Source organism: Emys orbicularis, chromosome 8 (assembly GCF_028017835.1).
Source record: "Emys orbicularis isolate rEmyOrb1 chromosome 8, rEmyOrb1.hap1, whole genome shotgun sequence".
Classification (NCBI taxonomy): Eukaryota; Metazoa; Chordata; order Testudines; family Emydidae; genus Emys; species Emys orbicularis.
Genome location: NC_088690.1, coordinates 38189342 through 38215928, shown reverse-complemented (window position 1 = coordinate 38215928; position 26587 = coordinate 38189342). Strand labels below are relative to the sequence as shown.

General features: G+C 43.1%; 1 protein-coding gene across 1 annotated transcript in view; it reads right to left on the bottom strand.

Annotated features, from left to right (window-relative positions):
- SNX7 (sorting nexin 7) overlaps nucleotides 1-26103 on the bottom strand; it is a 64853-nt gene extending 38750 nt beyond the window's left edge. The window contains exons 1-5 of the mRNA XM_065409825.1: nucleotides 25918-26103; nucleotides 9244-9426; nucleotides 4921-5031; nucleotides 4347-4511; nucleotides 2286-2490 (exon numbers count right to left, since the gene is read on the bottom strand). Of these exons, the coding sequence (XP_065265897.1) occupies nucleotides 2286-2490; nucleotides 4347-4511; nucleotides 4921-5031; nucleotides 9244-9426; nucleotides 25918-26103 (850 nt within the window). The remainder of the gene's footprint in view (nucleotides 1-2285; nucleotides 2491-4346; nucleotides 4512-4920; nucleotides 5032-9243; nucleotides 9427-25917) is intronic.
- Nucleotides 26104-26587: the final 484 nt, after the last annotated feature.

Genomic DNA, 26587 nt, shown 5'->3' with positions numbered 1-26587 from the left:
ATAGAACTTTACTCTGGAGTAGTCTCATTCATTTCAATAAACTACTAAAGATGAGCAAAGCAGAACATGGCCCTATACTGTGTGTTCACATTACCAATGTTCATGTGTTATGGGCCAAGGTAAATTGAAGTGGCTATGACTTTGGATCAAGTCCACACTGCTCTAATGTCACTTTCTAATTTGATTCTGACTGCTGAGGTTTTCACAGTCCCTCCACTTTTTTTGCCCTCTACAACTTGGTCACAGCTGACTTTATACCAAAGAAACATCCAACAAAGAGACACGTGAAGCAGTGTGTGTAGAGAGGGATGTTTTGAGTTTAGTTGGTCAAAAAAGCGCTGGAAACTTAATGGAAAATCCCAGATTGGGCTACAACTAGTAGGAAGCATCACTCACTGCTTGACAAATGGTTCACTGCTGAGACAAAATCAGCTTTGCACATGACAAGTGTTCTGCAGATTACTGTTGGGAAAGGCTAGACGTAAGCAACATCTGGCAGCACTTGAGAGTGAATAAAACTCCATGAGGCTTTATCACCAGTATTTTGGTGCTGGTGCTTTAAATGTATACCCACGAACTTCTCCTCACTATATGCCAACTACACCTAGTGGAATGAACTGCTAAGACAAAAAAAATCAATATGTATTTCCTTTGTGCAAGGAACACGCAATCTAGTCAGGACATGCAGAGATCTGGAATGACAGAATAAGCTAAAGGAAACAAAGCCTTAGTTATTATGGAACACAGTGAAGCATTTCAAAGTATTTTTACATGCAAGAGAAAACCCTAAAGTATTGACCAGTGGGATTTTTAAAACATAGTTCAGCGTGAGATCAGATTCAAGCTCAGAAAGTATATAATTTAAAGATTCAAGTAAGCATGCAAGCTGCTGTTCCATTCAGAACAAACTTTTTTTCTTGAAAATCAAGGAAAATTTTAACAAGAGCATGAAGTTCAAACAAACCCATCTGACAGATGTTATGACCAACAAGAAAGGTAATATTTTTTAAAATTCTCTTTCATGTGGCACCAAATAAAGATGCAGAATCAACCAAAAGAATGGATGTGACAGTGTTACATGTTCAGATTTAACAAGGCTTAGGACAAATACAATTCCGTTGTGGGGGGAAGGAAAAGTAAGTTTCCCACAACATATTCCACTGTGTTCAGTTTTTGATATTTTTATTTGCCTAATTACTTATGGAATTTTTTATGATATGTCAGGTTACATGACTGATAAGGTAAAGAAATTTCTAACCCAATCATATTACTAACAACATCTGTGGCAACAAGCAATTCCTAATGAGTTACAAATATCTTTCAATGGATCATTATTTCATAAATCACATAAAAATCTGCAGTAACAAATATTCCTTATCAATCACAGAACATATTTAGATTGTAAGCACCCTTCATCAATTACACCATATTGTTCATTATAACACATATCTATAGTAACAGACATCCTTTGATAGTAATCAGGGATCCCTTCCTGAACATCTCAACATTTCTTTGTTGATTCTATACACTCCAGTATTTGGATATACACACAGACTAAGGTTCAAAATAAGTACAAAGAACTTCTCAGTTTGACAGGTACAGAACACTATATTTGTAGAAACAAAAAACTTCATATACGAAAGGGATTCTGGTTAACATATAAGAATTTGTAGGGGTTTGAATATCTACAAACAACAGGGATTCAGAATGTGATTGTCATTATGCCAGTAGGAAATAAGTGTTTATATTTCACTTTAAGAAGTAGTCATCTGTACACAACAAAAAGCGTTCATACTGTTCTTCCAATTAGTATGGTAAAAAGCCAGCCAAACTTCTAGGTTTTCTTAATTTTCAGTTTCTTGTCAGCATAGTTAAACTACCCTCCCTATTAATACATTATTTATGCTGATTCTGTCCAAGGAAGTTCCAGGTGTGACTCAGTAACAAGCAAGAGAAAGGTGAGGTTATCGACAAGTTATTTTCCTTCTCCTCTCTTGAGAGATGAGCATGCTACCTCTGCAGGCATCCTAACAACTTCAAACCAATGAGGAAGGCTGCCAGATGTGGATCCCCACACAGTTGCACACTGATCTGCCAATAGGCCGAGGATTAGCCATTGAATGAAAAAAGTAAAACAGTTTCTTGTTCTCCATTTCTCTTGCTAGAAAGCAGCATTTTGTATGGAACAGTGAAAGCGAACTAACTTTTCACAGTAAATTCACTTGTTCAATATATTACTTTCTGAAGTCAATAAAAACAAGCGTGTGTTCATTATTTCTACTTACCCCTTTCTTCCTTGTAAATTCTTTGGGATATTTTGTCTAGCAAGTTTATTTTCTGATTAAATGTTTCCATATAGTCATTTATATCTGTAAACATATCAGGACGATTTTTAACTCCTCCTCCTCTTACTGAGGATGCTACAGCTCTTACAGTTTGTCCCATCCTGCTAAACAAGCCAGGACCCTGCTTCTTGTGAGATGAAAGTTCCTACAAGAAGAACATACCCTTGTGAATATTTTAATGTTGTCTACCCATGGTTTACAATTAAAGCAAAACAAATTAAAACAATAAAACTACACAGGAATGTATAAAACAAACCAGGGCCGCCGGGGGGGGGGGGGGGGGGGGGGAGGGGGAAGTGGGGCAATTTGCCCCGGGCCCGCAGGAGCCCCCATGACAATATAGTATTCTATAGTATTGCAACTTTTTTTTATGGAAGGGGCCCCCAAAATTGCTTTGCCCCAGGCCCCCTGAATCCTCTGGGCGGCCCTGAAACAAACTACTTTAGGTTTTCATTTGATGTCTAGATCTTATTGTAAAGTTATTAAATATGTAGCAATTAGACTCTCTTCCCCCCCCCCCCCCCACCCCTTTACTAATTTCCCTTTTTATATTGTGATTGAAGGCTGTATGGTCAAGGATAACCATTCTGTGTCATAGGTTAGCCATGCTCTACTGAAGCAGGGAGCATGCAGGGGGATTAGGAAGGGAAGGATTAAGACAATACAAACCTCTTCCCCTTTCAGTCTTAAAGCAGAGTCAGCCAGTATGCAGACTTTTGGGCAAGACAACAGAGGGAAGAATGTGCAGAGAAAAGTCATCCATTGGGGAAAATTATGTTCTTACAGTGGAAAGCAGCCCCTCTTTCTTTCCTTTTTACTTTCCCTCCACTTCTATAAACTGCTAATGGAACATTTGGTTAAGTTCAGAGCTATGCTCTTTGGAGGACAAAATTCTTGCTTTCTTTTCCAGTGGATACATTCTGCACAGCTTACAGTGGGAAATTAAATGGTGGTCTATTGGCTGCATTGTCAATGAACAGATTATTACTACTGTTTTTAAAGAATATGGGTGTAGCGGGGTGGTAACCCCGCTCCGGTCCAGAGGGGGCTGTGGCTGGAGAAAGCAGCTTTTAGGCTGAGCTGATTGGGGGAAGTGGTTGCAGCTGGGGCCATGCCCCAAACAGACTCAGCTGGCCCTATATAGGCCAGGGCAGCCAGAAGTTCAGCAGTCTCTCTCTGAGTGCAGAGGGAGAAGGGCCTGGCTGCAGGGGCTAGAGACAGCGTACCTGAGTGGAGCAGGGCTGGGGACAGGCTGGGGAGCTCCAGCCTGGATAGCCCGAGGCTGCGGCCTAGCGGAAGGCCAAGGGGTACTGGGGGTTGCAGAGGGCAGCCCAGGGCTAGGCTAAGGCAGCAGGTCCAAACCCTCCTTGCCAGTGATGAGTGGCCTATACTGCAGTCTGCCCCAGGGAGCGGGGGCTAGTTGGTGACTGGCAGTGGCCTAGTGCTGAGGCAAGGTGGGGATAGTGGGTGGGGGTTCCCCTGGGAGGGGAGACCTAGCGTGCGGGTACTGCCAGGGGGCAGCACCCAGAGCAAGGGGCACCGGGGTCCTGGGAGGGACACGGGAGCCGAGAAGGAGAGGACAGGTGGATCACCGGCCTGCAGAGGGCGCTCCAGAGGCTGGAGAGCTAATTCCCTGGACGACCAGCAGGAGGCGCCGCAGGGGTGAGTCCGACCTTCTTACAATAGGCAAAAAGGGAGAGAAATATCAAAACAAAAAATAATTTAAAATCACATGCATTAGAATTAGAAGAGTGAGAATAAGAGTTTTGGAAGGGAGACCAACCCTCATGCTTCAGAGCATAAGACAAACTCTGATGGGTATCAGAATTTTTTCTTATTGCCAAGTTAATCAATAGCTGCCTACTGCAGGATTCCTTGCACCTTCCTATGACACTTCTATCACTAGCCATGGTTGGTAAGAAGATATTGAACTATGCAGGCCCCTAGTAAGGCAGTTCATAATTTCTTATAACTATAAATCAGATTTTTTTTTTTTTTTACCCAGGTTTGTGCTGTAAGAAATATTTTGAAGTTTTCATTAAAAGTCAAAGTTGGATGCTCAGCAATTCGGTTCAAAAATTTATGCAATGCTTTCCTTCGAGTCTCAATGAATTCATCACTGAATCGTTCCACCATTCCTTTCATTATAAATTTTTCAGGCAATGGCTGAGGGGAAAATAAATAAATAAAACATTGTATAACTTAGAACTATTGTAATATATGTAATATGCAAATACCCATGAGACGGTAGACATTCTTGTACAATTCACTACACACACAAAAAACAAACTATAAAATTAACACAGTAAACAGTGTTTCAATCTGATTCTAGCAATAGATAATGCATCAGAATAGATATAAAATAAAGAGAAAGGAAAGGCAGAGTAGGTTAAGGAAAAGAGAAATGCCCTTATTTTTCTCTGAATTTTGCACATACACATAAAAGATTAATTAAACTACATTAGCTTCTTAATGGTTGTTAGACCCCAGAATCCTGAAAGAGATTTCTCCAAAGCTCATTACAGATAAATTTAAAACAAAAGAACAAATGTAACACAAAATCTAGCGAACCTACAGGAATAATCAGTGTTGGATGTGCTTCTTCAAGTCTGCTCTTCAGCCAAAGGAAATCTTGATATCGTCTTCGAACTTCATATTCACTGGAGTCAAACTCACCACGAGATGTCTGAAAATCATAACCACAAAATGAAGATGGAAAATCTAAAAGTATGTCTGCACTGCAGCTGGGAGATGTGATTCCCAGCTTGGGTAGACAGATATACAGTAGCTCTGCTCGAGCTAGCAAACCAAAAACAGCGACGTAGCTGGGATAGCACAGGAGCTGGGGCTAGCTTGAGTACCAACCCACCCAGGCTCCCTGGATACATACCTTGGGAGCTAGCCTGAGCCACCGCTTGTGCTACCCTAGCTATTTTTAGCACATTTGCTCGAGCAGCACTAGCGCATGACTGGCTACCTGAGCTGGGAATCACACCTCCCAGCTGGAGTGTAGACATATACCCTAAGAGGAGTACACCTCTACCCCGATATAACGCGACCCGATATAACACGGGTTCGCATACAACGCGGTAAAGCAGCGCTCCGGCGGATCAGCGCGTCAGCTCCCAGCTGCGGCGCTCCGCTTCCTGCCGCCGGTGAATGCAGGGAGGTTGGGGAAAGGACGCCCCCCCGTACTCACTGGCGGCGGGAAGCGGAGCGCTGCGGCTGGGAGCTGCCAGAGTGGAGCGGGCTTGGGCCGGGCTGCTCTGCTTCCGCCGCTGCCGGGGAGTGCGGGACCTTTCCCCAACCCCTCCCCCAGCGACACGGCCGGGGCAAGGAAAGCGGAGCGGGCTGGGGCCGCGGCGCTCCGCTTCCTGCCGCAGGTGAGTACGGGGGGGGGGGGCGCCCTTTCCCCAACCTCCCCGCACTCGCTGGCAGCAGCGGAAGCGGAGCAGCTCAGCCCCAGCCCGCTCCACTCTGCCAGCTCCCAGCCACGGCACTCCGCTTCCCGCCACAGGTAAGTACGGGGGGCGTCCTTTCCCCAACCTCCCCGCACTCACCGGCGGCGGGAAGTGGAGCGCCGCAGCTGGGAGCTGGCAGAGTGGAGCGGGCTGGGGCCGGGCTGCTCCGCTTCCCACCGCTGCCAGTGAGTGCCTGTCAGGGGGCGGGGGGTGTGTGGATAGGGGTCAGAGCAGTCAGGGGACAGAGAGCAGAGGGGTTGGGTAGGGGGTGGGGTCCTGGGGGTGATTAGGGATGGGGGTCTCTGGAGTGGGCGGTCAGGGGACAAGGAGCAGGGGGGCCAAAGCAAGTTCGATATAAAGTGGTCTCACCTATAGCGCGGTAAGATTTTTTGGTTCCGGAGGACCGCGTTATATTGGGGTAGAGGTGTACTAAAAATATTTAATAGTGTAGATTGACCATTTTGGAATAAAAATGAGATCCCTGAGGGAAAAAAGTTAATGTCATTCAGCACTTACCAATTACAATTTTTTTTAGTAATCTAACCTAGTAAGAGATGAAACAATGTGAACTTTTACTGTGAGAAAAAAGCAAGTGTCAAACTGTGCATAAGAAGTGTCTTATAAGAATCGACCTAGTACAATTTTTTCCAAGGGTTCTAATCATTATTTTGATGTGAGATTTTCCTTCCAGTTAAGATGGATGTGTTCTGAATTTGGGTTGGTCTCTTTAAAGTGATGACAAATCCGAGTTTAAGGAACACCCATGTTGTAGCACTTGAATAAACTGAAAATAACTGAAGCATGTCCCAGATATCAGTTGCTATCAGCCACCTAGCCACATGTTTCAGCCATAAAAACCCTACCATTTCATATAGGCCATGGGTGCCCTGCCATTTCATATAGACTACAGCCCACAGTCCGTACACAGCCCACAGCCTGCTTCACCACAATATACTAACGGCCGATTCATTAGTGTTTTATCATCATGTTTACACCATTTTAGTTTACACAGGTGTGTAAATAGACAATACTGTACATAGAAACAACCTATCTGAATACATACAAAACAAGCTGAACTTAAAATATAAATCAATACAGGTGACTTTAAATCTTATTAAAATATGTAGAATCTGTTTGGTCCACACAAGGTTGTTCTTAGATTTGTGTCTCTCCTGTGTAATAAGTTTGGGCACCACTGAAACTACAGATACATCAGGATTTAATGGTTTGCACTACCAGTCACCAACTTTAGTTTTGTACCCACCAGTAGAACCTTAAACTTTAGCAAAACTGCATGCCTATTACAGTGCTGCCAACTCTAATGATTTTATCAAGTCTCGTGATATTGCTGTGGTTTTTGTTTGCTTGGGTTTTTAATGGGAGGAGACTAAAACAAGCCCCAGCTCCTGGAGCCAAGTAATTACAAGCGTATATCAGTTTTCATTAAAAACAAAGTTCCTAGCCATTGTGGTTGAAAAGAAAAGCTTTAGAACATGCTTCAAGTGAATTTTATAGGCTCAGAAACTAGAATGCAAATAAAAAGAACCTCCCCACCCAATTTTATTTAATCTAGTAATTTTTGAGCAAACTTCTGATTAACTGAGACCTGACTCATGATTTTGGAATGCTTAGGGTTGACAAGAGAGCTGTTATATCATCATGAATTTATTCTTCAAATTAATCATGCATAGAAGAGAAGGCAGAAAACGTCCCTCCCCACCATTCTTCCCTCTTCCTACAAAAACCCTATCCCTCCTGCATAAACAAAGGGAACATTCTTCATTTGAAAATTTGTTGTAAGAGAACCTTCAGCAAAAAAGAAGTCAGAGTAAAATAAATGAATATAGTAGGTCTCAAAATGTAGGCTGTGAAGTTAGGGTTGCCAGGCATCTGGTTTTCGACTGGAACGCCTGGTCGGAAAGGGATCTCGGCAGCTCCAGTCAGCACCGCTGACCGGGCTGTTTGAAGTCCGATCGGCGGCGCAGCACGGTTTAGACAGGCTCCCTGCCTGCCCTGGCTCTGTGCAACTCCTGGAAGTGGCCGGCATTTCCCTCCAGCTCCCAGGCAGAGGTGTAGCCACAGGGGCTCTGCACTCTACCCACACCCCGACTGCCAGCTCTGCAGCTCCCACTGTCCAGGAACCGCGGCCAGTGGGTGCTGGGAGCGGTGCCTGCAGACAGGGGAAGCGCGCAGAGCCGCCTAGCCGCACCTCCGCCTAGGAGTCAAAGAGAAATTATGGCTACTTTCGGGAGCCACCTGAGGTAAGTGCCGCCCGGAGTCCGCACCCTGAACCCTCTCCCACACCCCAACCTCCCGCCCCAGCCCTGAGCCCCCTCCTGCATCCAAACTCCCTCCCAGAGCCCACACCCCTCCTGCAATCCAAACCCTTCATCCCCAGCTGGAGCCCTCACCCCACCGCACCCCAACCCCGTGCCCCAGCCCAGAGGCCCCCCTGCACCCTGAACTCTCATTTCTGGCCCCATGCCAGAGCCCACACCTCCCACCCAGAGCCAGTACCCCCTCCCCTAGCCCAGAGCCCCATCCAACACTCCGAAACCCTCATTTCTGGTCGCACCCCAACCCTCTGCGCAGCCCGGTGAAAATGAACGAGGGTGGGGAACAGCGAGTGACGGAGGGAGAGGGGATTGAGTGAGAAGGGGCGGGGCCTCTGAGAAGGGGCGGGGCAGGGAGTGGGGCAATGGCGTTCGGCTTTCTGCAAATCGGAAAGCCGGCAACCCTATGTGCAGTACTTGCTGATAATCCCCAGAGAACTGGCTGGTCTCATAATACTGGCTTTCCTCCTCTCCAGCTGAGAAACTGAATTCAAAGACAGCTGAAAACACATTAAATACTTTCCTAATATTACCTTTTCATTTAAAAAATTGCTGTAGTTGTAACCAAAATGTTATTAAATGTGAATCGGAGGAAAACTTTTCTTTGTGCTAGCAAACAATCCAATTACAGGAAAGCAGAATTGAAAGGGGGTGTGGTGAGCAAGTTATCACATATTAACAGCCAAGCATAACGACCACTTCTCTATGGCCTACCCATGCTCCACAAATACTTATGCCAATATAGTACTTTCCAACTGCATCAGCCTTCCTCTTGTTTCATGTTCTTGTCAAGGGACACAATAGCAAATGCCAATTTCACACAAAAGCCTGCTTTTGCAATCATTAAAATAACTTCAGCTAGTCCTTTAATGATCTCTACAGCACTCAGTCATGCAAATATTCACATGAGTAACCTTACTCACCTTAAAAGTGTTTTTAGAATCTAGCTACTAGTTTGAAATAATTTGACAAGCTGTTAACTCACTGCAAAATCAGAATATAATTTTGAAATGTTAGAAAGATTATTTGAAATCCTTTAAAACACTAACACCTGTAAAGTTTTACTTTACACTTAAACTATCATGACTATTAAACAACACTTACCTTTGTAACAACTCTATAGGTAATGAAAGTCTCAATGGCAGTAATGTGACTTTCAGGATCATCAACAGTAATGAAGAGATCCCTTAATTCTGGCTCATCTTCAAACTTGTACTGGTTTATCATAGAAGAGGGGGATGTTGGTATCAAAGGACTGAATGAATTTGCCTCAGTCAGTGATGTATCCTATAGATAAATAAGACATTTGAAAAAATTCTTATTAACATATAAGGGTGGAGGATTCAGACATCAAAACAATAGCTCTGAAGCAGTGGTGGGCAACTGGCGGCCCGCACAAGGCCCGTCAGGGTAATCCGCTGGCGGGCCGCAAGACAGTTTGTTTACATTGCCCGTTCGCAGAAACCGCCACTCGCAGCTCCCAGTGGCCGTGGTTCGCCGTTCCCGGCCAATGTGGTTGCCCACCACTGCTCTGAAGTGAACGGTTAAGATGGTAAAAAAGAGAGCAGATAAAACTGCAAAAATATACCACAAACAGCCTTGTCATCCTCTTATCCTTTTCAGTGCTCAATTCAATAAGTGGTTTAAAAAAAACAAGAACAGAACTGATGAGAGAAAAGCAGAACACTACATTTGATGACAACGTTATGGATAGCTGAAAACAGAAGTCACCTACAAATGCCCAAACTAATTAAACCAAGCACTCACTGTACTGTACAACAGTGGTTCTCAAAGTTGGGCCGCCGCTTGTTCAGGGAAAGCCCCTGGCGGGCCGGGCCGGTTTGTTTACCTGCTGCGTCCGCAGGTTCGGCCGATCGCGGCTCCCACTGGCCGTGGTTCCCCGCTCCAGGCCAATAGGGGCTGTGGGAAGCGGCACGGGCCAAGGGACGTACTGGCTGCTGCTTCCTGGAGCGGGGAACCACGGCCAGTGGGAGCCACGATCGGCCGAACCTGCGGACGCAGCAGGTAAACAAACCAGCCCGGCCCGCCAGGGGCTTTCCCTGAACAAGCGGCTTACCAGCTTTGAGAACTACTGCTGTACAGCACACTTACCAACCTTATTAAAGTTGCTAGAGGCCAGTTACCCAGGACTTGAAATCTAAATTCTCTCTTGCAACCTTACCAAGATAGCTACCCTCTTTTCCTTTCAGATGTTTTATGAAATGATTATATCCCCTTGTAATTTATTTAAAGATGTTTATTATTAAAGACCTTCAGTACAGTTTTTAACTGAAGAATCCTTGACGATGAAGGATCAGCAGTATAAAAACTAAGTGTGGTGTTGTTGTTTTTTAAATCCAGTAGTACTAAGATTTATGAATTACAATTATATATACCACCGGGACAGAAAAACAGATCTCTCTGGTATGACGATAGTAGCTATTAAAAACAAGCATGTAGCTATGCTATGGTATATAACAGTTTAGGACAAAGATGGAAGGACACTATGCCCTAAAAAAATTTCTCTCCAACTTTAGTTAGAAAGTTTTATTATTCAGAAAGATTTAAGGCAGAAAGTCAGGACCTCTTTTTCTTACCCTTGCCAAAGGAAAAAAAAAAGTGCCATGGGTGTTTACGAGGTCACAGGCTGTCAGCTAGGACCTTAGTTTTAATCCTCATCTGAAAGACAGCACCTCCAGTCACAAAATGACCTCCAATATAATACTGGGGCATCAGTTTAATAACGATTCAGAGAAAGGAGCACACCTACTAAATATCCCTTCCATCGAAGTACGAGCCACACATGAGACCACGCTTATGTTAAGAGATCAGACAAGACTGATACAACAAACCTCACCCTCATTCAATGCTCAAGCAAACCATTAAGGTTTATGAGGCTCTTATAGCAAAAGGAAAGCATCTAGTCCATATTTTTGAAGTTAGATGTACACTGAGCAGCTTTCTTCAGTAAGTGAGAAGGGTATAAAAATCACATTTACCACTTCCATTGTCCGGCTATGCTGGAAGACGAACAGGAGACAACAAGATGTGGATTAATTAGGCCACAACTTTATTCTTAAATGTCAGGAAATAACCAGCAGATAGCAGCATACAGTGCAGGTAATTCTAGAACAGTGGTTCCCAAACTGGGGTTCGTGAAATGTTACAGGGGGTTCTCGGGAAAAAATTCCTAATGGCACAGAGCTGTCCCTAGGAACCCCAGTCACCATGGGGCCAGCAGCCCGGAGCCCCTGGACTTCCAAGAGCTAAGCAGATCAAAGCAAGCATATCTATCACACTGAGATTTAAACTTCAAGACTCCTTATAAGAAATGGAAAGTGAGGTGGATATTTTTTGCTGTTTTTAAAATTAAATAGGCAGCTAGTATTGTTTTTAAAATTATTATGAAGAACAAGTTTAAGCTTTGCTGTAACGTGTGTTGTTTGCCTGGATTGCTCAAGACCTAAATGCTTGTGTAGGAGGAAATCTTTAAGTTGGCTTCTTAAATACCTTCATGCTTGTTTCACATCTGATACTCCTTGATGAAACATAGGAGCCTTGTCTTATAACAGGCTTATTCAAAGTGATACAAGCTACGAAAGTGAGATCTTGGAAGAGTGTTGCTGTTTTCATAATGTAATAAAAATACTGTAATGATAAATAATAATTAATAATAAACAGTGTGTAATAAGCATGTCATAAAAACAAATTTTATATTTCCAAGATCACTGCTTTTATAATTTATACTCAGGTAAAGGAGAAAATCCCTGGAAATATTTTTAGGAGGGGCTTCGCGAGACTTGACATTTTAGTGAAAGGGGTTCACAGGTTGTTAAAGTTTGGGAACCACTGTTCTAGAATCATTTATATATACTGGGGGAGGGGGCGGGGGTGGTGCCAGCCCCCCCTCCTTTATTCATCCTAGTCCCCAGCCTACCTGCTACTGGGACCTCGCCACTCCCACCCCTCAAATGACGGTTAAGGGGGGCTAAAAAGAGGGGGATTAGTTCCCTGCTGTACCAGTCATAGGAGCCCTGAACACCCCCCCCCCCCCCATTTCCATTCCTTTAAATAATACCTCCCTTAAATTCTTTCCCAGTTCATTCTATCTGATCACTTTATCCCTTCCCTATGGAAAACATGCACTGGACATCCACCACAAGGAAGCACCAGCAATTAGCTTGGCAGCCTCCCCCCATGTATCAATAATACCCTCTTTGATATCAGCCAAAAATGCATCAGCTCCCAAGTCTGACAGGTGGACCCCATCCTCTTGCTGCAGCAAGTCATTCTGGCCATCCAGACCTTAAAGGGGCCACACACCTTTTCCTAAAAGCCAGACAACGGCCCCCACCACTTAATGTGCAGTGAAGTCATTTGTTCCATCACCATCAGGGGGAAGAACAAATTTCACACAATGGCTAAGTCACAGTTGATAGATTTAACGAGTTGCAGCATTTTAAAGTTGCCAGGCTTTGATTTTACAGGCATAATATCAGAACCAGATAAATAAAAATCAAATAAGTTGGCCAATCATAGTCCTACAAGGGTCTCACTACAAAGCTAGATTCTTCCTCCCCCAGCTTTAGGCAGCTGGCAGCTTTATTCACATTCTCTTGGGACAATCCAGCACAAATCATAAACTTGTTCTTGATAGATATCAGCTCAATCCAACTCAGCGGGTCAGTATTTTCCCCTTCTTAGGAACCTCTCACTCTTCAGGACAGAAACCATATTTGATGGATTGGTGTATGTCTGTATCAAACTGGGACTTTCAAATTCTCATTTTGAGTATATAACCATAACTGCCTAGAGCCATCAAGGACAGACCAATGGCAGCTTATTGCAACACTGGACAACTCCCTGAAAAGCTAACACAAGAGTCATCAACTGTGATAGTCTTCCAAGTAAAGGGTCCAGCCCCACAACGGTTCTGCTATAGAGATGAGCCAGGTTTTCCCAGTTTGAACTCCAGAGTGGCTGGGACTTACTAACCACCCAATGGGAATTCTGCTGTTGATCAGTACATCACCTGACAGAGAGCACAGAAACCTTGTTTAAGATCAGGATCTGCTCTCAGCTCCCTCTCTCCTCAAGCCAACCATCCCCAGGCAGCAAAAGGCCTGCAGAAGGCAGAGATACCTACTTCATGACACAATGAGTGGCCTAGGCCTCACCAGAAGGGGTGAACACAGAGGTGGGGGAAGATAACATATACATTTTTGTTTTTTCCTAAAAATCTGTAACTCTTGTATGCTTTAGGAGTAAATGTTACTTTGGTTAAGAAACTCCTGTTGCAAAGCCCATGTTTCTTGCTTTAACTGCCACATGGTTCCTGAAGGGTTAAACTGTAAGCCAGAGCACCCACAGCTAGTTGAGCATGCATAAGTGACTGGGCAGGGATGGGAAGTCCCGGCACTGGATTCGGGGCCCAGGGCAGTTGGACTATGGAGTCCCACATCCCAAGGAAGGATGACAGACAGTGACAGTACAACCAGCCTTAGAAACAGTGCCTGGAGTCTGCCCAGACCCAGCTGGCTTGGAAGCACATGGGATCCAAAGGTTGGGTCCAATTACAACAGACTGGTGATAGTCCACTAGAGGGACTCAGCCAAGTCTGCAACACTCTCTATTAGCAAAACAGGGCTCTAAACCTGATTGTTAGAGCCCCGCAAATCTGTGGATATCCGCTTTATATCCACATCCACGGATGCGGATATCGCAGACCATGTTTGCGAATTGGATGCAGATACAAATTTTGTATCCGCGCAGAGCTCTACTGATTGGGCCATCCGACATCACCACAACATAAATAAATAACATATCCCTTTACTTATAATTAGATGTTTAAAATGACACAGAAAAAGCAAACTACTGCTCAAGAGTGCACAACCACTTCTTTACATAGTAAATGTTTTACAGCCTTTTTCCTGTAGGCATGGCCAATTCCAAAACAGTACATCTCTACCCCATTATAACGCCACCCGATAGAACACGAATTTGGATACAATGCGGTAAAGCAGCGCTCCAGGGGGGGCGGATCAAATCAAGTTCGATATAACACGGTTTCACCTATAACGCAGTAAGATTTTTTGGCTCCGGAGGACAGCATTATATCGAGGTAGAGGTGTATATGAAATCCCAGTTGTTTGTTCAGCCAACAGTGCTATGGAATGAGCAGCCCCATAGTGACTATTCCCTTTCAAACATGCTGCTTACCTATAGCAAGTCAGGAGAACAGCCCTCCTCAGAGTCCATCAATTAAAAAAAAAAGGGGGGGGGGGGTTGTTGAGAAGAAATTGCTGAAGTAGCAAGCATAAAAATATTGTTGGCCAGCCACTATACTAGCATCCCCTGTATTATTCCAAGAATTACTCACTTCTATAGCTAATGTGCCAAGATTCCTCCCTCCTTTTAGAAGCAGTTTTTTTAATAAGTAAATAATAGTGAGACGGAAGATTACAGAAGAATAAAGTTACCTTAAGACCTTCAGTAGCTATTAATTACTGAGTATGAGTTTAAGTGTGTGTCCAGTAGAGTGATTTTACTGACTTCACCTAGTCTCTCTCCAGACATTTCTACTCCATTGAAGAGCATACTGCCTTCAAAAGCATTCATTTACTCTGGCACCTAATCAGCATTGGTTGGAAGTGTGGGGGAAGAAGTAAGAGTTGTGCTTTTATAGTTGCATAACTCCATTTGGCTAAGTATGGTAACTTACATGCAGAATGAAAGCCATTTCAAAATATGCTAGATCAGGACACTAACACAAAACAGCCTCTACCCTGATATAACGCGACCCAATATAACACGAATTCGGATATAACGCGGTAAAGCAGTGCTTCGGGGGGGCAGGGCTGCGCACTCCGGTGGATCAAAGCAAGTTCGATATAACACGGTTTCACCTATAATGCGTTAAGATTTTTTGGCTCCCGAGGACAGCGTTATATCAAGGTAGAGGTGTACAAGCCTTCTGGGGAGGGGAGAAGAGCACATCACCACAGAAAGGATTTGAGTAACCATGTAGTTGAGAGGGATGTTCAGTTTGTGGTCCTAAAATTAGACCAGCCAGCTGTGTTTTGGTTGGCAAGTTACATTGTCATCACTCAGCCTACTTATAAAAGAACACAGGCAGACTACTCAAGCATGCAACAATTCTGCTGTAGGAATCTAGAAGGAATATTACACATGTGAAAACTCTGACTCACAGGAAAATAAGAAGGGTGAAGGGAAGACAAAGTTATCCACGAATATGAAACAAACAGTATCTTAGATTTATTATTGTAGGGTAGTTTTAATGTTAAAGGCATTGTCAATTTTGGTAGGCAAACATATCCTCCTTCAAAATTTGTAGTCTTCTTATTTCGTCCTCCTAATGGTTTTTGTTTCAGTTGACTCTCTAAAGTCTCTTTAAAGTCACGTTCTGCCATCACCCAAATATTACAACATGTCGGACACACAGCAGATGTGCTTCCAACAGGAGCTGCAATCAGAGCCAAGCATCCTGAGCTTGCAGTCTGCCTCACGCTACATGCTTGCAGATGTGGAGGAAAAAGAAGCTGCTGTTAGACGCCTCTGCAGATTAAGTGCTTGGGACTAGAGCAGCAAGAAAGAAACCATTGTCAGTGGCCTGACCAACTGTTATACTAAAAAGGAGTGCTAGTGACGGGCTACTCAAATACCTGGCTTTGTCCATAGCAGATGTTTTGGAGATTTGGAAGTTTTCAGTAGCCAGGTATAGGATTTATATAGAGCATATGGGAAACAAGTTCAGGAAGATATTGTCAATAAGGAGAAAAATGTAGGTAAAGTAGTACTAGGGAGGTTGGGGGCAGGATTCACAAGGAAAAGTAAACATTGGCCTGGGCCTTTATGGTTTTAAGGGTGTGATGTTATCTGATTAAAATAGGACCATATAGATCATTATTGCAACCACTGTTCTATATTTGCAACAAATCTTGTACAAAATGTGGCATGTAAGATATCTGTGGAAAGGTTATGATTTGCTGAATATAATTATCCTATTTGTATACATGTATCATTTTTGTATTTGAAGTTATGAGAATTAGCTATATACCTGTATTTCAAATGTTTGCTCCTGGGGTAACGCCCACAAGGCAGTTAGCCAGCACATTTTGGAGGGACTATTCAAATTGAGTAACCCATCAAAAGGACACGTAACTCACAATGGACCATGGGAGACGCCCATCTACACTGAGTGGACGTTGCATTTGAAATATAGGTAATGGCTTCCTGCAATGATTAAGCGAAATCAGGCATGCACAGGTGACTTGCCCATGTGACTCCAAACTCCCATCTTGTCATCTGTAATTTTCCACTAGTTGTGCTGAGGGCTTTATTCGAAACAATGGGTTTCCTTCCACATGGCAGAAGATATAAAAAGCCCTGGAAACCCCTCCATTTTGCCTCTTTTCTGCTCCAGCCTCTGGACTATGAACTTATACTAATGGGAGCATTCTAACCAAGGAATTGAGGCCCTTCCAATGATTTGGAAGCAGCCATAGACTTGACTTAAGCCAACAGTTTATTCCATCATTGCTACAAGCCTGAACCAAGAACTGCAATTATTGTATGTATTTGATTCCTTTAAACAATTTTAACTCTCACCTTTCTTTCTTTTTATAAATAAACCTTTAGATTTTAGGATTGGCATCAGCATGATTTTGGGGTAAGATCTAAGTTATATATTGACCCGGATGTATGCCTGGTCATTTGGGATCAGAAGAACCTTTTATTTGAAGAGATTGGTTTTAAAGAACCACTCATCTCTAAGTCTAGTGTTTTTGGTGGTAATACAAGGACTGGAATGAAAGGAAACTGCCTTTATGACTTCTTGTTAGCCAGTGTGGGGAAACAGAAGTTTACTTTTGTTGATGATTTGGTATATCCTATGGGGGATTAGCCACCAGTCTTGGGGTGTATCTGCCCTTCTTCTCAGCAGTTTGTCCTGAATTTGGCATCCTCAGTTGTGACCCACTGAGGCATGGTTACAATGGGCAATTACTGAAGCCATAATTTTTGGTAAGAAGCAACGAACACTAGTTTTTTTCATGACGTATGGGTAAGGGGCTGGTGCTTCTGGCCTTTAGGGGTGAAGAAAGAAGCAGTTGCTGAGCATGAAATGGAGGGGAAAATCAGTTCCTGTGCACTAAGTATATAAAAATAGAACGTGAGAGAAAAGAGCATTTTAATACCCACATCGATGAAGATATAACTACAAATGAAATACTGTTCTTTGTAGAGGAGTAAGTGAGTGCATACAGGTTTTTCAAGCTGCATGTGAATTAGTGATCATACCACATTTTGCATTTGATCCACCCCAAGTAATCAAAGACAAACTGGAGAAGCAAGTTGCATAGACAGAAAATGAATTTACTTTGTATGTCAGTTTGAAGCTTAGTCAACTTCAGAAACTGAGCTGAATGTTGCCAATTTGTGACTTTGCAATACTTTCTCTTTTTAATGTTTTCTTCTTTGTTGCTGTACAAACAGAAGAATACTGATTAAAAGGCCCAGATCTGACAAATATATGTACCAGTGAAGACCCATATGTCCCAATAAATAGGGTTTGCACCAGTGGATCCGTTTGTACAAGTGGGGCCTAAATGACATAAATGCTATGTAAAATACTGGTCACATCATGACTTGTTAGTTTCACTGATTATTCAGGTTAACTGATGATGTGAGGCGTGATATTCTTTTTATTTGTAAAGTTAACCTATATCTAACTTAAAGATGCATTTTCTCTCCAAAAGCCCTGTCATTTCTTTGCCACTTTTTCTCAAGGCTTATCTCACTATTTAGATTGTTAAAGTAGCACAATTGGTATTTTTTCAAGAATATAAATGTTTGTAGGTTATAGACATGGTGGTTTCTATGTGGCATTCCATCAAGATTTTATTTGTTCACAGCTTCCTGCAGGAGGGGACACTTAGAAGAATACTGTTTCAAGTCGATCCCTTTAAAAAGCCACCAAATTAACAAGCAATTTATGTTAAGAAAGAATTGAATGTCAGTAAGGAGAAGTTTTATGCATTCATAAAACTGATTAACATCACAGCCAAATATATGCCTATTGACAAATTCAATGTCTATGCGAGTTAACTGCTCAGAGATGTCTTGCTTTATTATTTCCTTAGATTACAAACTGAGTGTGTAACATTTGAAAAACTATATTTTTTGTAAATAATATTTTACCAGGACATCCAATTCTAAAAACTCATTGATGCTTCTTATTACAGCCATTTAACTTGATAGTTGTCACAGATAAAAAGTTCTGCGAAAATTTTCAGAGGTAGATGTTTTTCTGAATTCCAAGTAAGAATCCTTAATTTCTTTGCATTTCCAACATATACCTTTCACAAAATCACCTAAAATAGACAAGGTTACTCAGTTCCACATTGTGTATTTACATGAAGAGTATCAAACTCCTACAGAAAAATCTTGAACATATACGTAGGGATAGACCTTCAACAGGTTTAAATTGTCATGAAAGCTCGATTGACTTCAGCAGCTTTCTGGCAGCTTACGCCAGTTGAGGATCTGCCAAGAACTCAGTGGAAAATTAACCTGTTGGGTTCAGTTTACAGATGACTGTTCCAACAACTGGTGAGGTGTAGTGCAAGTTTCAATACATAACAGTATTCCTGTCTTAATGTAAATTTCAGACTATTTGATAAAATAGATCACTCCCCAGAACAGACAGTCAGACCGAATAGATTTTCCAAGCTCTCACAGATACTGTGGCTGACTGAGAGAGGATTTCTCCAAAGGGGTAGACCTGGCTAGGCATAGTGAAGTTTTGAGAGGAGAACATGGTCAAGAATTTGAGTTGGTCAATAACCAAAGTCCTGGCAGCTCTGGTCAAAACTATGTCATCCCATTATAACATGGGACACAACTGATAGTATGGGGTATCATGTGTATCACGAAATTCAAGAAAGCAGAGGATGAAGGGAAACTGAAGACAACACTTTGATTTGACTTTACCTTACAAGATGGAACAAGGTTCAGCATTCTTTTAACCATTGTAACAGAGGTTAACATAAAAAGGAACAGGTCCTGCACCTTGAATATTACACAATGCCCAATCAGGCTGACAACACTGGGTGCTGGCCTTTGATATTTTCCCTCCAGATACTGGTCAAGGTTTCTATATTAAAGGGACTGAGTCATGGCATGATTAGTAGCACCCTGTTCGCTGATGCTCTTCAGCATGAAGAAGGCCACAGGCTCAGCTATGAGCAATTAAATACTTTCTGTTGGGAATTATGAGCACCTGGGTGGTAGTTACTGGGCTAATGATGTAATTGAAAGGATGTAAGTGGAAGCAAGGGGAAGCTCAGAAGGAAAGCTCAGAGGGTGAGCCCGGGCTGAGGAGTGAGGACTGTGGGGAAGCCCCATCTTGCTCTAAGCCTGCATTATAGTGTGATATTTTGCAAGGAAAGAATAAATACACAAGTGGTGAAAAGGTAACAACCTGGTGTGTGTGAGACCACATGAACTGGTCAAGCAGTCAAACACTGGGTAGTGACAGAGACTTCCTGTGACATGGACAGTGTCAGGCTAAACATCCATGTGGTTTTTTACAAAATAAATGCTTTGTGTTTATATTCTGAGTAATACCTTTAGATTAAAGTTGACAATTAAGAATCTTATTTTTCACCATTTAGCTATTTGGCCTATTTTCATTGCCTAAACTGAATTAAATGAAAAATGAAGTCAATTTCACTTTTAGATACTCATGTACCAGCACAATACAACATTGTTTAAGCTACAAATTCCACAGAAGACTATATGTAAAGCAAAAAAATCACAGCTACTTTGCATCTAGTTATTTTTATTGGGAACATTTTATAGATTTTGGAACAGTAAGTTTTCCATACATTAAATCTGAAACCAAAATTTGCCTCATACCTACCCCTTTAACAGTAGGTATATAACAACTACAAGGGACCAGCCAGTTAACAACGTAGGTAGTCTGAGAGACTGGAAACAAGAAAGCAAGTTGATTTGGGAATCAAGTAAAAGGGCCTGATCCTGCAAAGAACTGTGTGTGCACAACACCCACTGGCTACAGAAGAAGTTGAGAGTATTAAAAACCTTCCAGGAGACTTTCACTACCATAGAAAATCGGATCCCAAATCTGCATCTTAAGTAAACTGTCTTCCTCGCCTATAAACAAAAGCAGTAAGTGCAAATGTTCAAGACAGAAAAGGGATGCTATGCGTCCAAACACAGTGTGAAATGTTTGTTTTGTTTATAGAAATAATTTACCACTTTGCATACCTTTTAACACCTGTTACATTTTTTCTTTGATATAATTAGGGAATACATTTCTGCCACTTGGATTCTTAATAATTATAAAGCTTTTATAGCTATCCTTAAATATTGATTGCAATCCATGTTTTATAACAAGTTTTTGATATAAGGTACCTTATCCCTTTGATAAGCAAGCAGCAGCATAACTGAACTAATTGCAATGGACCAGCAGGTATAGGGTATATCTACCCAGGGATAAAAGCCCTATGGCATGGCTGTGGCTGGACAGGGCCAGCTGACTTGGGCTCGCAGGGCTCAGGCTGCAGAGCTAAAAATTGCAACATTCGGGCTTGGGCTGGAGCCTGAGCTCTGGGACTCCTCACCCTCACAGGGTCTTAGAACTCGGACATCTACACAGCAATTTTTCAGCTCCAGAGCCCAAATGCCACCAGCCTGAGTCAGCTGACCTGGGCCAGCCATGGTTTTTTTTATCCCTGAGTAGACATACTCAGAGGCAAATGAGTATTACTTCCTGAATAAATTTCCTAGCTTAGACCAGTAAAGCCAAAAGCCAAGATCACACAAATAAAAGTCAAATAACTCTTTAAGTTATGTTTTGACACTCTTTTGCACTAAATTGTTCAAATGGATTCTCCATTTCTTGATGTCCTCAAATCAGGATTGGACATCTTTCTAGAAGATATGCTGTAGTATAAACTATTGGGCTCACTACAGAGGTACACAGTATTGTGTGGCATACAGGAGATGAGACTAGATGATTTAATGGTCCCTTCTGGCCTTACTTTATTAATATCAAGATTTTTCCTTCAGTACTATCAAACACATAACTTTCATAGTAAATGTGAAGTCTCTACAGTTACCCTTCTAATATATCAATTTCTTCCCAGTCCTCTGTGCCCAGTGCCTAACTGTGTTTACAGAAACACTGGAAATGTGTGCTCAAGAAAATAAATGTTGAATTACAGTCCAAGTGCTATAAAAGTACATGCAACATCAATGCCAAATGAGTTTGCACTTAATTAGAGAGACAAGGTGGGTTAGGTAATCTCTTTTATTGGACCAACTTCTGAAAGAGACAAGCTTTCGAGCCACACCGAACTCTTCTTCAGGATGAAATATTTGCTGCTCCTACCACTGTACTATTAGATATTCTACTGTGTCATTTCAGAGAGTTAGCAATCTATTGGGTTTACTTAAGAAGCCTCAAAGGGTAGGTGGTTATCACCCCATATGCTATTTTTGGAGCCTGTTTGCCTTATCAGGACTGGCTCAGTGCATGCTCTATTCTTTACCAAGTTTGAGGGTTTGCTTGAAAAGAGAAGGTAATAATGACAGATCTTGCTTTTATCAAATCAGACATAAAACAAATTATTACCATAACTGAGTCATATTTAATGCACCAACTTACAGATCTTCATATAGCAGTTGCAATCTTGGAAGAATTAAAGAATACCAGGTTAAAGAAAAATCACTTAATGAGATGGAGGGGTAGCCTATTTGTACTTCCCAACACGTGTCTGCGCACACACTGATTATTTCCTCTAGATTTATATATTATTCTACACTTTAGAACATGCACGGGATAGCTTTGAAAAACTACAATAAAATTTATCAGTCAAGGCAAAAATGAATTAATCCATTCTTTATCGTGATATTCAGAATGGATTGAGGTGATTTAAATCACCAAGTGGAAAGCCTCAATTGAAAATCACTGATTTTAAATCAACTTTTCCTTTTGTATTTCAGTTATTTTCTAAAGAAAGGTGCATTCTCATTGATTGATATAACCATTCTAATATGTTGATTTACAACAAGAGAGAGCCTTTAAACTAGATTTGGTAAATCTTTTTGCTACCTAGGAGGGTACACTATAATTGTATACATTTATTTAAGGAATTATATGGCCTAATATCTTCAGATTCTTATTAATTGTACATTTTAGTATGTTAGGAAACAGTGCATGATATATTGCTTATTTACTAGATAATTTACTTTTTGCTCATATTTGGATCAAACTGCATAAAGATGGTAACTGGGATTTAAGGAAACACATAAAACAGCATATAAAATTTCTTTGTATTAATAAAACGTTTAAGGTTGTTTTGTTTAAGAGAAGTTTATGTATCAAAACATGTTTCACTTACAATTAAATGATTTATTAAACAGAGGGATTAACTGTAGTCAGTGAAGTACACTGATTATTTCAGGTCAGTCTGGGAAAGTTTTCAAAAATGTCTAAGTAAAAGTGACAAGAGCTTAAGTTCCTGGTCTTGCCTAAATCTTGAAAATGACACAACCTCCTAAATTACTCAGACTGACTTATTGTGCCATATTTATAAAGCTTGACCTCAAAAGTTAGAATCAGGGGTAAACATCTAAGTTTTTGACAGAGGCTCATGGATTCAGCATATATACTTTTTATGTAGGCCTTAACATATTTTGTATTAAATTCAGATTTTATTTTAAACAGGTTTATTTTAAAAAAGAAAACTGTAATTTAATCCAAAAAGTCTAATTTAAATAAAAACAATCCAATTTTTAATTAAAAAAAAAAGAATCATCGCTTCTTATTTTAGTCATCTGTTTTAAAAAGAAAAAAAGTTATGTACCCAATGTAAGGCATCAAAGAATTTTGCAAGGCCCTACCTAGTCTTATAACTGGAGCCATGTGATTGAGCACCAAGCGGATACAAAGGTCAACTAACTGATCGCCATATTTGGCGTCAGGAAGGAATTTCCCCTCAGATATTAGCAGAGACGGGGGGGAGGGGGTGGTGCTTGCCTTCCTCTTCAGCATGGGGCATGGGTCACTTGCAAGTTTAAACTACTGTAAATGGTGGATTCTCTGTAACTTGAAGTTTTTAAATTATGATTTGAGGACTTCAATAACTTACCCAAAGGCTATGGGTCTATTATAGGAGTGGGTGAGACTAGATGATCATGAAAGTCCCCTCTGGTCTTAGGGTATGTCTACACTACGAAATTAGGTCGAATTAATAGAATGATTAGTCTATGAGTGTAACTCATATGAATCCAAATTCAAAATCAGGGCCCAAAAGCCAAGGAATTAGGCCCTGAGTCTACAAACACTTAAATGTGCACTTGCCAACATCAAGAGTTCAAATATTATGAGTCAGACCTCAAAAAATTATCAGAATGGGTTAAAAGTTTTTGTTTGTTTTTAACTGAGTTCATTTTATTTTCTGGCTTCTAAGCTTCCACCACAGAATCATAGAAGATTAGGGTTGGAAGAGACCTCAAGAGGTCATCTATCCACATCAATCCAGTGGTTTTCAAACTTTTTTTCTGGCGAACCAGTTGAAGAAAATTGTTGATGTCCATGATCCAACACAGCTGGGGACGAGGGGTTTAGGGTGAGAGAGGGGGCTCTGGGCTGGGACAAGGGGTTTGGGTGCAGGGTTGGGGCACGGGCTTACCTTGGGCGGCTCCCGGTCAGTGGCGCAGCGGGGGTGCTAAGGCAGGCTTCATGCCTGTCCTGGCACCACGGACCATGCTGCGCCCCAAAAGCGGCCAGCAGCAGGTTCAGCTCCGAGGCTTCTGGGGTGCAACAGCCAGCAGCAGGTCTGGCTTCTGGGGCATAGCACGGTGTCAGAACAGCTAGCACGGTCGATGAGACTTTTAACGGTCCAGTCGGCAGCGCTGACCAAAGCCGCCGCGACCCAGTACTGTTGTTTGAAAACCTGCTGTTTGAAAACCACTGATCTAGTCCAACCCCCTGCTCAAAGCAGGACCAATCCCAATTAAATCATCCCAGCCAGGACTTTGTCAAGTCATGATTCCACATTTTTTTCCTGCAACCATGAGGGCTAGAAACTGGTTTTAAATAAACAGTGAGATTCTGGACTTCAGGAGCTGTGGTGTTAAGAAAACAAACAAACAATCACAAGATTCATGATAGTTCAGAGACTACTTCCATGAATGTAGTTAATCATATGTGTGAATGTTTGCACAATCTGGGTCTATACCAAGTTTCAGACACTAATCATTTTGTCTCCTCCTCTATCAAAGTACACGTAAATTTAAATGATACCTATTCTCAATTTGATTTACATACACAACACTGGTACACACACTCAAACGGTTTTGAATAAACTCAAGTTTGAAACTTGTGTACTGGTGAGTATATTTCAATATACACTGTATATAAACCATGCCTGTAGATTAAATATTTAGATATTATATTTGTTATGTATTTTATTGGTACACATGACTGTAAATTTCAAGGGCTGTACTTAATTAAAGATAATAACTAGGGCTTTGATAATGCAATAAGATCTATACAGACAGGCCTCTGCCCCCACTTTAGGACTGTGTAGGGAAACTCGCACTGACTCGTGCACATCACACTGCAAGATTGGGGTTCTAGGTCAGTTGCCTGTACAATAATAGAATTGTGCTTGCACCCACAAATTTACCAAACAATTTTACCTAGGTGCTTAATAATGACAAATGCCAATAATTGTTTACTGAGGAAAAACTGCTGAGAGAGTCAGAACCCACATGTCCAATATCCAAAATGACCATAATAGTTCCCCTATTACAAAAAGTGTAACAGCTGGGGATACTTTGATCCTAAAGCTGTCCAACCTCTATTACTGGCACAAACTGAATAGAAACTTAAAAGTTAGCAACTTTTCTTTAAAAACGCATCCTAAAACTATTACAGTACTTAATGGATTGTGAATCCCCATTGGGAAAAAACCAAACACCTCTATGCATGCCAGAGAACCATTAAATGCAAATTCCTGGGGAGGGGGCACCTAACTCCTTGTTTTTAAATGGTTGTTTGAAACATGAGTGGAAAACAACAGTTGCCTACAAGAATTAGAACACTACTTGCACTTCAACTGCTTGTCTTTCCTTTTTCTACTCAGTTACAATCCCTATTTTCTGCTCTTTAAAACAAAGCAGATGGTGACGTCTCAGGTTAATGTGTGTGCAACGCTTTGAAGAGGAAGAGTGCTATTTCTCTGCCAAGCTTCATTGCCATTGCCTAGAGCAATGAACAACCTGCAGGACCGTGCCCAGGTAGCAGAGGTCACTGTACCTGGATTGTTGCTCCGACTGCACGTCCACAGGAACCTGCAGACAAGTGCAAGATTGGGGTTCCCGGGCCACTGACTCCCCGCCCCGCACCAGGGTGATGGGGGGGGGGGGTCACGGGAGGGGGGGGTCACGGGAGGGCAGGGGAGGGCCGACCCCGCTGCGGGGTGTCTGCACTGGGCAGGCTGCCCCATCCCGAAGTGCAGGGGGCGATGAGACGAGCCGGGGGCAGCTCCCGGCCAGCGGCAGCTCCAGGGCACTGGGCGGGGGAGCCCCGCTTGCCCGTCACATCGCCGCCGCTCTGGAGACAAGCCCTGGCGGCACCACAGATGGGGCAGCGCCCGGGGCAAAGTGCAGCGGGGGAAGGAGGGCGCGGGGCTGCCCGGCGGGGAGAGGGGCCCCGGGCCGTACCTTGCTGAACACCTCCAGGTCTTCCTCGTCGTCGTCAAAGGCCAGCTCCTCCGGGGAGGCGGGGGGCGGCGGGGCCCGCGCTGCGCCGGGGGGGCCCGGCCGGGGCTCAGCAGCAGCGGCTCCTCCCCCGCCGCCAGGCGGGGAGCCGGAGAGCGGCGGCCCCGGTACCCTGCTCTCAGCCTCCATCCCTCTGTGGCAGCCCGGCCGGCGGCCCCTGCGATTGGCTGCCGGAGCCTGCCTGCCCGCCCCGCCAGCCGCACGCCCAGTGCGCAGGACTGGAAGCGGCTGGAGGCAGGGAGCGGAGCCGGGGACGGGAGGAAGAGACGTTCCGCGGAAAGGGGGGGTGGGGGGAGAAGACCCGCCCCAGGGACTGGCGAACCTGCCGCGTGCGCGCTTTGCACTCTGGCGGCTCCCCACGCTGCAGCTGCCTGTGGGAGGCGGAGCGAAGTAGCTTCCCCGCCCGGGCTGGGCTGCAATCCGGGAGCCCGCAGGCGGCAGGGCTCCCCGAGGGGTGGGTGAGGAGCAGACCGCCGCCCTAGCAGCGGGCTAGGCCGCTCCCAGCCTCTGGCGTCTGGGCGCACCAGGAGTCATGAGCCTGAAGCATCTCTGCAAGGGCTGGCACCAAGCCAACCGGAGAGCAGGGAAAAGTGCAGCCCAAAAGCTGCTATAA